The 14,659-nt window shown below is 33.3% G+C and overlaps 1 protein-coding gene across 46 annotated transcripts in view; it reads left to right on the forward strand.

Moving 5' to 3' along the window:
* Positions 1-901: 901 nt before the first annotated feature.
* The window catches only part of sorbs1 (sorbin and SH3 domain containing 1), a 103,498-nt gene continuing 89,740 nt past the window's right edge, over positions 902-14,659 (forward strand). For all 46 annotated transcript variants that reach the window (XM_068213034.2, XM_068213039.2, XM_068213043.2 and 43 more), the window contains exon 1: positions 902-1,017. In XM_068213034.2, coding sequence (XP_068069135.2) covers positions 922-1,017 — 96 coding nt within the window. In that variant the 5' untranslated portion in view covers positions 902-921. The remainder of the gene's footprint in view (positions 1,018-14,659) is intronic.

The raw sequence follows: 14,659 nt of genomic DNA on the forward strand, positions 1-14,659 counted from the left end.
CAATCTTGAATTCAACTGAAGGCTCCAATTTAAATCATCCTGTTTAAAAGCTTGCATTAGATTCTGGTTGGATTGTGGTTCCTTGAGCATCTGTGAATGTGCAGACTTTGTGATTATAAAAACTGGCTTTTTATAAATTATATATATATTTTACAATTTATTCGAATATACTGTAGCAGTACTTAATTAAAAGAAAGCTTTGTACTTTATATATTGAATACTTTTGCAAGGATGACTTTTAATTTAAATATTTTAAATTCGTTTTATTTAAATCTTAGAAAATGTCATGATTGCAGAGAATCTGAAAGTCCACAGAATTTCATTTGAATAAAAAGTTTGATCAAACACTGCAAAATAATAGTCTACTTTAGATATGAAAACAGGCCCGAGTAACTTTTAAATACATTCGGTATAGTGTTGTTCTCGAAAAAAAAAAAATATCTGCAATTGAGTTTCATTTCTACTAGATAAATTTTATATTGCACTAATTGGAACTTAATACAGTATGTATAAATTGGTGATAACTGGTAACTCAAAGTACACTTTTACAAGTGACAATTCAAAGCTTTTGTTGAAGGTCATGTCCACTAGGGGGCTTCATCGAATTAAAAAGAGGATGCAAGATTAAAATAATTTGTAAAAAGTTACTTTAAAAAAATAGTTAAGACTCCAAAACGTCGAATATGAAGAAAAACAACCAGGCATCGCGCTGTTGTAATTTAGGATGAAATACTAAAATATTAACAAAATTAAATATGTATTATGTATAGCTATTGCTATTATTACCGATCGTTTAAATATGTATTTAAAATGGATCTTAAAAATCTAAGTTTGATCAATTGTGAGCTCCTCCGGAACGCCCCTGTAGCTACTGTCCTGTCCTGTCCTCCACCCCCTCATCAGTGATCCAGTGATGCACGCATGAGAGTCTCCGCGCACGGTCGAGCGGCGTGCGGTCACCGTCACTCAATTGTGCTGCGTTATCAATACGGAAACCTGGACTGCTTCCTCAGAAAGGTAAGCATGACACAACCCATATATCATCACCCTATATATCTACACGTCTCCGTGACATTTCACATCAGGCTAAACCGGAAAGTTTGCTTGTTTACTTGTCGTCTGTACACTATTATTTGCCTGAGGGTTTATTGTAATGAACCGCAGCGGCCGTCCAATGCAGACAAACGTGCGGTGCAGAAGTGCGGCAACGTGGGTTACTGTTTCTGTCACTTCAGCACTAGTCTTGTGATACATTTATGGCTTCGTTAACTGCGACATGAAATAGCAGCGTTTATACTGTAAGGTGCCACACGAAGGAGAGGAGAGGGGGATTAATCTGTGTTTCGCAGGAAAAAGCGCTCTGACTTCGCCTGCACTTGACATCCAAATAAGGAATTAAGTGGATATGCGGAGGGAGCAGGACAGTGAGAGTTCAATCCACTGCTATGAAGATGGTTTTTAACGGGACACATAATCTAGACTTTTAGTGTCAGAATGCGATTATAACCGCCCGTTCACAAAAATAAATGCTAATGCAGTACGGTTTATTGCGGCAGATGTACGGTAGCCTGTGCTGGATGGACTGTAGAAGTGAAACAGTTTTTGGAGGATTCTTCTGGAGGGAGGACACAAAACACTTGGCCTCTAAGATTTTTGAATTCTTCTATTTTATATATATATATATATATATATATATATATATATATATATATATATATATATATATATATATATATATATATATATATAGCATTTCATGCATTTTCTTTTAGATTTTAGAACACATAAAAGCCATTACTTTATTTATTTTTTTTGTCAGGTAAATTAGAACACCATTGGTATAATAGTAATTTTAGATTTGTGCTTTTATTGTTACAGATTAAACTATACAATATATGCATATAGGCACCCTGTAATCTTAAGGTGTTTTTTGGAACTTGTCTAAGGTCTGCTCCACGTGATCCATCATCTCTGGTTTATAAATGCACTTTAAAACAAAGGTTTATTAGTATGGTTTCACAAAGAAACCTTAACATCCACAGAAGTTTTCTTTATTGCTAAAACAGTTTTTTTTACACTATTAAAATGTTCTTTACGCTACGAAAAAGAAACCAACTTTTCAGAAATATATGCAGAGAATATTCTTTTAATGTAACTTGAATTTCATTTTGCATATAAAACTCTAGTATGAGAATAATGAAGTTCTTTTTATATACATGGAGTTTGCATTCATTATTATACAGTACATCAATATTGTACCATATTTTGTGTTAAACTTAAAACTGTAGACAGCACATTGAAAAACCTAATAAGATAAAGATATTTTGAAGATTATTATTATTAAAGATATTAAAGATATATTGATCTAACAAGAAGATATTATTATTTAAAATGTAGATTACATCATGACAAGTTCCCAAATGTAAAAATTGTTCAATTTACAAAACCGAAAGTTATTCTTTTGAGATTAGTTAAATATATTAGATGAGTTTAAATCTAATTTGTGTGTATGTGTATGTGTAATTACTGCATTTGTCACTGTAGTTAAAAGTTTACGTTATCAATACTACCACAAACTGTCTTACATATGAGCGTGTATGAGTGAGGTTAGTCAGAAAATTTACTGAAGTGACAAGAGCTGCATTGTCAAAGTGCGTAACCTGCATATCACTAAATGTTAAAAAGTATTGCTTACCACAGGATTTTGTCCAGTTATTAGCATTATTGGTAACTCTTTATCATAATAATAATAGTTTCCATAATAATAGTTAATATACGTTAATTTATTTACTGAAACAAATGAGCTACAATACATTCATCACAGTATTTATTACCCAAATTAACATTAATCATTCATTGTTTTTGTAACCCCCAAAACGTTGGCTTTTATACTTTGGACGATGTATTAATAAATGCTGACAATCAACAAAAGTGTTACGTTTAGTGAATACATTAGCCAGCAATAACTAATGAAACCTTACTGTAAAGTGTGACCATATTATCAAACAACATAAAGCATTAATAAGTTCTGTCATCTTCCTTATTATTATTATGTCATAGTTTCAATGCAATTTTTAGCACTCAAACTAAAAACTTTTATAGTGGCAAATGTAAAAAGAGAACGCCTCACACCTTAAAACTCACACCCAGTGAAAATAGATCATGCATGTTTATAGAAGTTTCAGCTCAGCACCTGTGCCAGGCATGCATGATGTTATCATGGTTCTCTAGCACAGGAGAAATCTAGTATTTCAGTGTAGAGGAAGTGAACAGCATTAAAATCTCAAGTAGGTGAGAGACTGCAACATTTGGGAGAAGTTGCTGCCAGCGTCTTTGGAAGCCGGCTCCTTACAAAGATGATGAATAATTTGTGTTGGCTGCTTAATATTTGATAAGCTTTGTGTAGAATCATGTTACTGTCCAGTGCTGTGAACAGGCGCCTAAATGATAAGTGGAGAAACTCTGTTTAAATGAATTGTGAATGATATTACGAACTCTAATATACATAGGAACACCAGATTACTGGAATATCAGACATATTTAGTATCTACAATCAGTAAAATTTCAGAATCTTGGAGTATTTTGGGTTTAAGCACTGCTAGGATTTGTTGTGGGTCAGTCAAGTTAGAAAAAAGCCTTTTTGTAGCACTGCGATTATGGCCAGACGTGATTTGACTGCTAATAACTTGCTATTATTCTGTTTCTTATTGTGTCATTTGCTGCCACTTCACATATTGCTTCTTGGAAATTGGAAGCTTTAGCGATTTCGTGCTTTTAAGCATGTTTTTCGTTTCGCATATCTCTCAAGTGCAAGCAGGCAGAGATGGTTTGAGTGTTAGGGCAGGCATATGATAGCAGATGGACTGAAGCACTGCTATAATAGATAGAGGAAGTGCTGTGAGTGGGATTAAAATTGCATTTTCCCATTCATGTTGCTTTTGAGGAGGCCCTGAGTCACACACATGGATTGGGCTGAGGGGATTACTGTGTTAATGGTATCCTCTGATTTTTCTAACAATAGTACTTGGGTCTAATTATGAAGTCACAGGTTTTGTTGGATTTGTCTGTGACACGTGAATTTTAATGTGTAAAAATGTCCAGCAAATTTGTGTAATAGATAGTCAATTGTTAGTCGTACAATAACAATTATAATAGTTTGTGTTATTTTCTAGTGGATTTATTCATTTGCTTAAAAACAGAACTTCCATTCTGCATATTGCAGCAATTAAAATCTAATTGGATTTGTGGCAGTTTTACAGTGTTGAAGCTAGCAATGGACCGGTATAAGATTTTAACGGTATGATAACCTTGGATAAAAAATCACGGTTTGATGGTATTGTGGTCACTGCTCTAAAATAAGTTCTTTTTAAATGTCTGGATAAAAAAGTAAAACTTTTTTTCTGCTTTGAACACAATATATTTAATTTATTAAACATTTACATTATTTAGTAACAGTAAACATGTCAGGCTGAATAATTTAAATGAATCACTGATTGACTTCTGCTGTCTTCATTAATTTCAAAAACACTGATTTCTTTACAATTTAAAACTGCATCTTTAGATACCTTTTCTGCTGGAGATACTTTTGTCCTAAAAAACGCAAATAAAAAATCTTACAGATAATTTAGGAACGGTATAGCAGAACATTTTGGCATTTTTTTAAACCTTGACTTTTTCAAACCGTGGTATAACTTGAAAACGGTTATCATCCCATGCCTAGTTAAAGCAGCACATTTAATTGATTTATATTCTTTAAATTATTGAAATCCAAAAAAAAAAAAAAAACATATTCAGAAATTATAATACACGTGTTTAAAAAAAAGCAAAGCCAGGCATTTAATAATTACAGAAATACATTATATTTAGTATTTTCTGAACTGAATAAGGAAAGGTCTTGATATATATTTTACTGTATTCGCTCAACTGATTTGCTTAAAAAACACACACACACACACACACACACACACACACACACACACACACACACACACACACACACACACACACAAACACACACACACACACACACACACACACTGATTCATTCAGGATCAAAAAGAGTGAGTCATTAAATCATTCACTTAGTTCATTCAATCAAAAATAACTGATTAATTTGCAAACTAAGCAATTGAGTAAGTCATTGAATCATTCACACAGCAGATTTATTGGAGAAAAAAAGTTGATTCATTTATGAAGTAAACAAATGAGTGCGTCTGTGAATCATTCACTCATCAGATTTACTTAGAAATACGTTGATTTAACCAAGAACTAAACAAGTGAATGAGTCATTTATTAATTCAGGAACTAAACAAATAAGTGATTCATTGTATCATTCACACAGCAGATTTATTAATTAATGCTTGATTCATTAAGCAAGGAAAAAAGTGAGTGAGTCAGTGAATTATAGACTGTGCTGGTTTGTGATAAAATAATCTGTAGTGTATGTGTGTGAATGAGAGTGCATGGATGTTTCCCAGTGATGGGTTGCAGCTGGAAGGGCATCTGCTGCATACTGTAAAACGTATGCTGGATAAGTTGGCAGTTCATTCTGCTGTGGCGACCCCAGATTAATAAAGGAACTAAGGTGAAAAGAAAATGAATAAATGCTAAAATTATTTATTTAAGAACTAAACAAGTAAATGAGTCAGTGAATCCTTCACAGAAAAAAAATCATCTTTTCAGGAACCTAACTAATTAGTGATTCAATAAGTCATTCACACTGCAGATTTATTAAATGATGCAGGATTCATTCAGCAATGAAATGGGTAGTGAGTCAGTGAATCATAAACTGAGCTGGTTTGTTAAACAGTTTTATTTATTAATAAAATGAGTGAATGATTTCGTCACTGACAGCAGATTTATTGAAAAAGTGTTAATTCATTTAGGAAGTAAACAAATGATTCAGTCTATGAATCATTCTCTCATCAGATTTATGTAAAATACATTGATTTAATTAAGAACTAAACAAGTGGATGAGTCAGTGAATCATTCATGAAGCTGGTTTATTAAATAATGCTTGATTCATTCAGCAATGAAGCAGCTGAGTTAGTCAGTGAATCATTGACAGAGCTGGTTTGTTAAACAATACTGATTCATATAGTTGTGAAATGAGTGAGTGATTAAGTTGATTTGAAAAAAATGTTGATTCATTTAGGAAGTAAACAAATGAGTGAGTCTGTGAATCATTCTCTTGTCTGATTTATTTAAAAAATACATTGATTTATTCAAGAACTAATCAAGTGGATGAGTCAGTGAATCATTCACAAAAGATGTATCAATTTAGAAACTAAATAAATGAGTGAGTCAGTAAATCATTCACGAAGCAGATTTATTAAATAATGCTTGATTCATTCAGCAATGAAGCAGCTGAGTTGGTCAGTGAATCATAGACAGAGCTGGCTTGTTAAACAATACTGATTCATTTAGTTGTGAAATGAGTGAGTGAATAAGTTGATTGAAAAAATGTTGATTCATTTGGGAAGTAAACTATTGAGTGAGTCTGTGAATCATTCTCTTATCTGATTTATTTAAAAATACATAGATTTATTCAATAACTAAACAAATGAGGGAGTCAGTGATTCATTCACAAAGCAGATTTATTAAGTAATGCTTGATTGATTATTGAAGCGGCTGAGTTAGTCAGTGAATCAGAGACTGAGCTGGTTTGTTAAACCCTACTGATTCATTTAGTTGTGAAATGAGTGAGTGATTAAGTTGATTGAAAGTTTGTTGATCTATTTGGGAAGTAAACAAATGAGTGAGTCTGTCAATCAATCACTCATCAGATTTATTTAAAAATACATAGATTTAATCAAGAACTAAACAAGTGAATGAGTCAGTAAATCATTTACAACATTGTTTTCAATTGATTAATTCAGGAACTAAACAAATGAGTAAGTAATAGACTGGGCTGCTTTGTTTATAAAATCAATTAATTTAGTAATGAAATAAGCCAGCAGATTCAATTTTGCGGATTTATACAATTTCTGATTCATTCAGGAATTAAATGACTCGATTGATGGATTTTTTTTACCCAAATCTGCATAATTTTTTTATAACACTGAATAGTACAAAGTGAAGGGTTAAGACAAATACACAAATACACATATTTATGTAAATTTATGTCTAAAATGTAAGTTATTATAAACCTGCTGCTTATTTAACTGTAAAGCAACACAAACAATCATCTGCATTTTGAATATCTGTGTTTGTGTTCACTTGTGATTGAGGCATCCTCCAACAGACGACACATCCACTCATATCCAACTGTTTGAATGTTATACCATGTTGCTTAGCAACCCTCATCTCAGCCCATATTCTCCTTCTGCCCTATTGACTGCGTGTGGCATTGAGTGGCACTTGAAGCGAATGCGACTCTGTGTGTTTTGTAAGGCTACAAATTTCAAGGTCTGTGTGCACAAAGCAGCAAGCTAATGCAAACAAGAAGTTGAACAGACTGTCTCTACTTCAGATTGTGTTATGCTGACAGATTTTCCTTTTCACCTCTTACTGCTTTGACAGATTGTGGACCAGCTGGCTTGAGGTCAGTGTTGGGATGACGAAAGTTCATAGTTTGAATGCACTTCATATTTAGACTGAAAGTGACGATGATACATCAGGGCTTGAACGTTATTCATTGAGTACATGCGCCATGTAACAGATAGTTGGGACACTCAGCACAATGATTCTTTAGATAATGTGCTAATATTGTGTTTTCTTAGGCTGATATGAACTGTTCAACTTTCAAGAGAGTGTGAAAGTCCAAGTGTGTGTGTGTGTGTGTGTGTGTGTGTGTGTGTGCTTGGTTTGCTTTATAAAGTCTGTGCCAGGTGGTGTTGCTCAGCGCTGAGATTCGGGGTCCTCCATCATTAGGGAAGCACTTGAAATGTCTGGATTATCATAGAGCCATTTTTAGGTGTGGTTGAATAGTCGACATCCCCTGACAAAATTATCAGGCACCAGCCACATAACTGAGAGGCTGAAACAGTTGTCTCTGTCTGCACTGCAAGTGGGATGCCAAAAATGTCTGCTGGTTAATATTATTGACGAGTTGTTGACTGCTTTTCATAGTGCTAAATATCTTTATTCCAAAAAAAAAAATAAAATAAAAAATGGAAATATACCTTTTTTTGTTTATGCTTGCGCTGTCATAATGACACTTTAGTGTTAGTTTTTTATTATTTTGTTTATTGTAAGCAGTTCTAATTTACTCAGGCAGTTGAGCTTTTATTAATGAAATTTATAATATTTCACTAAACTAAATTGTCTGTAGTGTTTGTGTGTGAATGAGTGTGTATGCATTTTTACCTGGAATGGCATCCGCTGTGTAAAAGATATGCTATATATAAAGCAAGCTAATTATTATTATTATTTTATTATTATGCAAAAATAATTTAATAAATCATTCCTGCAAAAAGGAAGTGTAAAACCAAAAGCTCACAGAAAAAAAACATGTATTTTCTTCCTTAGTTGAACATCAAATTAGGAACTTTTAGCTCAAAATGTGGTCCTTGGTGATTCATAAAATTAATAAAAACAAACAAACAAACAAACAAACAAACAAACAAACAAACAAACAAACAAACAAACAAACAAACAAACAAACAAACAAACAAACAAACAAACAAACAAACAAAACCCAGAATGAATCTATAAATGAATGCCCAAGAATCTGATATATTTAATGCTGAATACTATTGGCGCAATATGAGCATAAAACAATCAATTCTTTGTTATCAGATTTTTATTCATGGCAGGGTTTCAAAATTTGTAAAACAAATATTTACATATTTGAACCATGTTTTACATACAACTATGTTTCCTGTTTTTTGCTTCTGAGCACTGCAAGTCAAATTTAGATTAGGAATTTAATTGAACGGATGCAATTCTGATTCTGTTGAGTGGGTGTAGATATACTAGGCGTTCCTGTAGAAGCTGTTGTGTAATCGACACTGGCTAATTCTGAAAATGTAGCCCTACAGTTAAAGTCAGAATTATTAGCCCCCCATTTGAATTTCTTTTCACTGTATGTCTGATAATATTTTTTTTCTTCTGGAGAAAGTCTTATTTGTTTTATTTCGGCTAGAATAAAAGCAGTTTTAAATTTTTTTTTAAACCCATTTCAATATAATTAGCCCCTTTAAGCAATATTTTTTTTGATCGTGTAGAGAACAAACTATTGTTATACAATTACCAATAAATACCCTATCCTGCCTAGTTAACCTATTTAACCTAGTTAAGCCTTTAAATGTCACTTTAAGCTGTATAGAAGTGTCTTGGTCTAGTCAAATATTATTTACTGTCATCATGACAAAGATTAATTAAATCAGTTATTGGAAATGAGATATTGAAACTATTATGTTTAGAAATGTGTTGAAAAAAATCTTCTTTCCGTTAAACAGAAATTGGGGGAAAAAAATAAACAGGGGGGCTAATAATTCAGGGAGGCTAATAATTCGGACTTCAACTGTATATACATTGCTAGAGATTGTAAATTTTGTAGCCAGAATTATGTATGGCTGCATTTGTCATTAAAATGAACGCTAAAGGGCGGTATGACGACGTTCCTCTTCACGTATTTAAGCGTCCTAGCTGACTGCTTACCTCTGTGTGGACGCCTTATCCGCTATTACCAGTTTGTCCACTAGCTCACTGCGTATGTTGGCAGACTTGAGACGCAGATCGGAGTTGACCATGACAGCAGGGTTTGAGTACAATGAAGAACGGTTCCAAAAAGCGAGTAAAACAAAAACAGAAGCCAAAAATAAAAATAAACAAGTAAATAACGTGTGAATGTGGTAAAATCTGAAAACATGGTAAAAATCAGACAAGAGCTTTTGCTTCTAGATTGCTTTTTAAAACTGTCGATTGGGTTTAGGGAAGTGGGCTGGCGGGTCAATCAGTGCTTTTGAAAACACCATTGGTTGGGTTTAGGGAAGGAGAACCTGGGTCGGTCGGTCGGTCAGTCACTCAGTCAGTCACTCAATCAGTCAGTCAGTCAGCGGCTTCTGATGGATTTATGCTAGAACAGCATGTGCGACCGGCACTCTTGAGAGAAATTTGAGATCTGAAAAAACATACACAATGGCCTCTGGTGGATTTGCAGACACAAAAACTGCCCAAAAAAATGTACCTCCTGGAATGTATTTGGCACTCTCCGGAAATGTATATAGCGGTACGTTTTCTTTTTAATGAGCCTGGGTTGAATGTAATTTGTGTACTGTTTATGTTTTTTTTTTTTTATCCAACATTGTGCAAATATCAAAATGTTTTAAAATTATTTTAATTTCTTACTGACTTGTTTAAATTGTTATAATCAAAAACAAGCAAGCAAAAAAGGCTTATTCAAGTATATGACAATAACTATAATATATTATTTTTGGTTCATATACAGTAATTTATTTATGTAAACAAATCATTCAAATCCTGAAAATTAAAACAATGTACTTATAACACTAAGCAACGTATTTGATATTATGGCCAGTATACTGTACATGATGTACAAATACATAAAAAATCATCCATTAATTAGTAAATTAAATACACTTTAAGATGATGATCATCTTTTAAATTTATTTTTGAAGTTTGTTAACCCAGCTAATTATAATTATTTTATTATTATGCAAAACAAAAAGCACAGTAAAACTAAAAGCTCAGAGAAAATAACATGTACTTACTGACAACAAATATCAGATATCGTTTGACAATAATGTTTCATTCTTGGCAGCCATTCTCCTTAATATTCTCAATAAGCATATTTCCTTATCTCAAAATTGCCATTCAGAAAATGTAACACTCCTTACACACTACCAAAATATACCTAGAAACTCTACATTCTCATGTTTTACCAAAGGTCAAAGTTATGAATTTTCCTAGCACTTCTATCATATTTGGCCACTACTATGTCCCTGACCCCAAGCTGCTCACTTAGGCGCCAAAATGCAATATCCCAGATCTCAGTCTGGTCCGTTTTTATTTTTATTACCTACCGAACAAACCCCAGTATGCCTTATGAGCTTTGTCAGTCATTCGATATCAAAAGCTGCCCCATTACGCGCTGCTTTGAATCCTAAGCGTGAAAGTCATTATGATGCTCCAGAACATCCATGCTGTTGTGTTTTTTTTTTTTTTTTCCAGTGACGGCCTGGAGACTTTAGCCCCTTTCACACAGTGATACCGGTAAATATCCGGAAAATTTACGGAACGACTTTACCGGTATGTTCAAAAAAGCGCTGTTCACACAGGCGAGGACGTTACGGAAATTTTCCGGAAAAGAGCATTCACACATCCATTCCAAAATACCGGTAAATTCTGACATCATTCACCACAAATGAGCTTTAAACGGCTGCGCTTGAATTTGTAAACATTTGACTAAATTACAAACTCTTTTGATGATCAATATTGTAAACAACTTTCACTGGATCATATTCGCATGTCGAGATGTTCATAATATGTGCGTGTGCTGACGCTCACAGGCTGTTTCATGGGCACACGCAAAGCTTGAAGGTAAACAAACAACGGCTTATCATAAGCATCTTATCGATGATTATTTGCACAGTTGGCATTAAGAAGAACATATAGACGTTATCTGACTAACTTCTAGCAGCTAAATGTGTCTGGAAAAATATTCAAAGGCTTTTATTCTCACAAACCGCGCGGACGTAAATGCGTCTGACTGTTGTGATTGGCTAAAGCAGAAGTCTTACGTCAGCACGTTCTAGACGTGCACGAGCTTATTCCGGAAATCTTCCTTCTGCGTTCACACAGCGCAGCATTCCGGCAAATTGCCGGTAATGTTACAACTTCTCTTTCCGGAAAATAGCCAGAACGAATTTACCGGTATTTTCAAAAAGGACCTGTTCACACATACAACCTTTCCGGAAAATTGCCGGTAATTTTCCGGAAAGGTCTGTATGTGTGAAAGGGGTGTTTGACTCATCCAGACACAGCTGTGCAATACAACATCTTCCAGACATAATAGGCTTCTGTATGGCGTGACGTGATATCAGAAGCTATTTTAAATGCTGCTCTGTTTTAGATGGCATGATCGCTGTTATATCAGTGTGGTTGTAAAGATAGCTCTCAGCAGTTGAGCTAAAAGTGTGTTTGGAGGTGGTGGGGAAATGTTTAATTAGTAAAAAAAGCAGATGAGTGTAAGTGGAGTCTCTAACGGCCCCAGAATTGGTAGTTTTGGCTTCAGACCATAAGAAAGTTATTTTAATCATGTAGAACACAAGCTATAGTAATAATAGTATTGTTGTTCGTTATTATAATGATGTGTTGTTTATATGCAATATAATACATTGTAATAGTACACATTTATTCAAATATTTGTTTCTAAACTTTATTATTAGTTTCCAATTGAGGTTCATCTAGAAGTTCAGTTATCTTAGTTAACCCTTTTTCACATTTGATTATGTTCTGTTTTTACGTGCTTTACCTCAATCACTCTTGTCTTGAAAGACTCTTGTTACACTTGCCATAAATAAAAGTTGATCAGTGTTTTCAAACAAGTAATGTTTATTTTAGGTTTCAGGCATATGAATAAGGTTATCGACTGATAACAGAAAATGCATTAATCACAGTTATGGTCTCTGATTAATCTAGATTAATCTCTAATATAAAATATATCATTATCTTATTATGTTTTTAATTTATTTTGTTTAACTTTTCGGTCCCACTTTATATTAAGTGTCCTTAATTACTATGTACTTGCATCAAAAAATAAATACAATGTTCTTACTGTGTTCATAATGTATTTGAGAACACTTGTGGTGCTCTTGAGTTGGGATAGGGGTTGGGTTATGGACAGGTTTGGTGGTCTGGGTAGGTTTAAGGGTAGGTTAAGGTGTAGGGAATGGTCAGCAGTGTATTTACAAATGTAATTACAGAAGTTAACTACAGATGTAAATACATATAGGTATTTAATAAATCATAAGTACACAATAAATACATGTATTTACACATTAAGTACATTGTAACAAACTATTAATTCCTGTTTAAGTACATATTAGTTAAGGCCACTTAATATAAAGTGGGACCAACTTTTCTAAAGTGAGCGTGAAGATGTCAGTTTTCATGGATTAGCTGCAATTGTGAATAAATGTTTAAGTTAAGTCAAATCTTTTCAGTTCCTTTTTTAAACACTGCATTTTAGCAGTAAGAATCTCCGATACAGATTGTTGAGCTAAAGCTTGACTACTAAATTAAATCACAAATCAAATCGAAATCGCAACAGCTGTCAAAAAAAAATCACAATTAGATATTTTCCTCAATCGCACAGCCCTAATATACCGTAGTCAACTAAACTTGTAAAGATTTTATCCATTTCTTTACTTTTTGTGAAATGAAATTGTGATCTGTGATTTTCTCCTCCCTAATATCTTCAAGACACATGGCAAAAAACAGTCGGGTGAGTTTAAGGCTAGTCATTCACCAGATGATGACAGCAGGGTAAGAGCTCATTAGGTTAGTCTGTGATGCTGAAACTGTTCTTGACCATGAATGATAGAAGTAAAGAGAAAACAAAGCATTTTCTGTGTGGGAGAAACTATGCTGATGTTTTCCTGTTTATTCTTTAGCAAAAGATGGATTCATCTTGCTACCTGTTTTTATGGCAAATTCTTTACCACATTTCTTTGAAATCAAATGCATTCCTCCTGCATGAAAAAATTCTCCCAATGACATGTCCTGCATTCATTGTAATGCAGAAATATATTGTAATGTAAATAACTTTACGAATATTGAATTTACAAATCAAAATGTTAGAGCTTGTAAGGTAATGGAAAAGTAAACAGTATTACTATTTGATTTATTGCTATTTTTTTTTTAACAATGTGAGCTTTCACTTCTGCTTAAATAATTAAATTCAAACGACAATGTACATGGATATAACTTGCTTATTAAATAGGTTATTTGTGCAACAATTTTCACCTGTGGAGTATGCAAGATTTGAAATATTAAAATATATTCCCTTTATTTACCCAATTTAAACATTCAATGTTATCGTCTTCTTTTCCTTAAAGGAATGATCATTTTATGGAGAACAAAGTCCTAAATTACTGACATCTCAAGAAAACTCATCATGTAAACCAATTCAGTAAACCAAACAAGCTGATCAAACCAAATCTTCCGAGACAGCAAGTTGCTAATCATAGGAACAGAACTGATGTAGATAAACTGGCAAACAGTCAAAGAAAGCCACAATGTTTATTCATGCCCCTATGCTTGCTGGGAAAAGGGCAAATAGGAGTAAAGCACAAAAGTATTTTCTGAAATGCAGTAATGCAACTCAACAGGAATGTTTGTTTGTTGAGCTTAGGAAATCATAGTATTTCACAACAGTAAAGCTCCTTTGATGTAACATTCATTGAGTTTCTGAGTATTTTAAGTTGGCGAGGAGTTCATAAAAGAAACAATCTTAAACCAATTTTATTCTTAATGTAATCACAAAACAAAAGATTTTTTTGTTTTGAAGAGTGTTGGAAAGTGTTAGCCCTTGAATTTCGTGGTAGAAATTTTTTTTCAAGTTAAGTTACTTTAAAAATAATGTTACAATCTTAAGTCTTTCTTAATCTTAAATCTTGTACATTTACATTCCCATTACGTTCCTTAAAAAGAACCAAGTGACACATTTAGTTTCTCGAAAAAAAAGTTCAAC

Source organism: Danio rerio, chromosome 13, assembly GCF_049306965.1.
Source record: "Danio rerio strain Tuebingen ecotype United States chromosome 13, GRCz12tu, whole genome shotgun sequence".
Taxonomy (NCBI): Eukaryota; Metazoa; Chordata; class Actinopteri; order Cypriniformes; family Danionidae; genus Danio; species Danio rerio.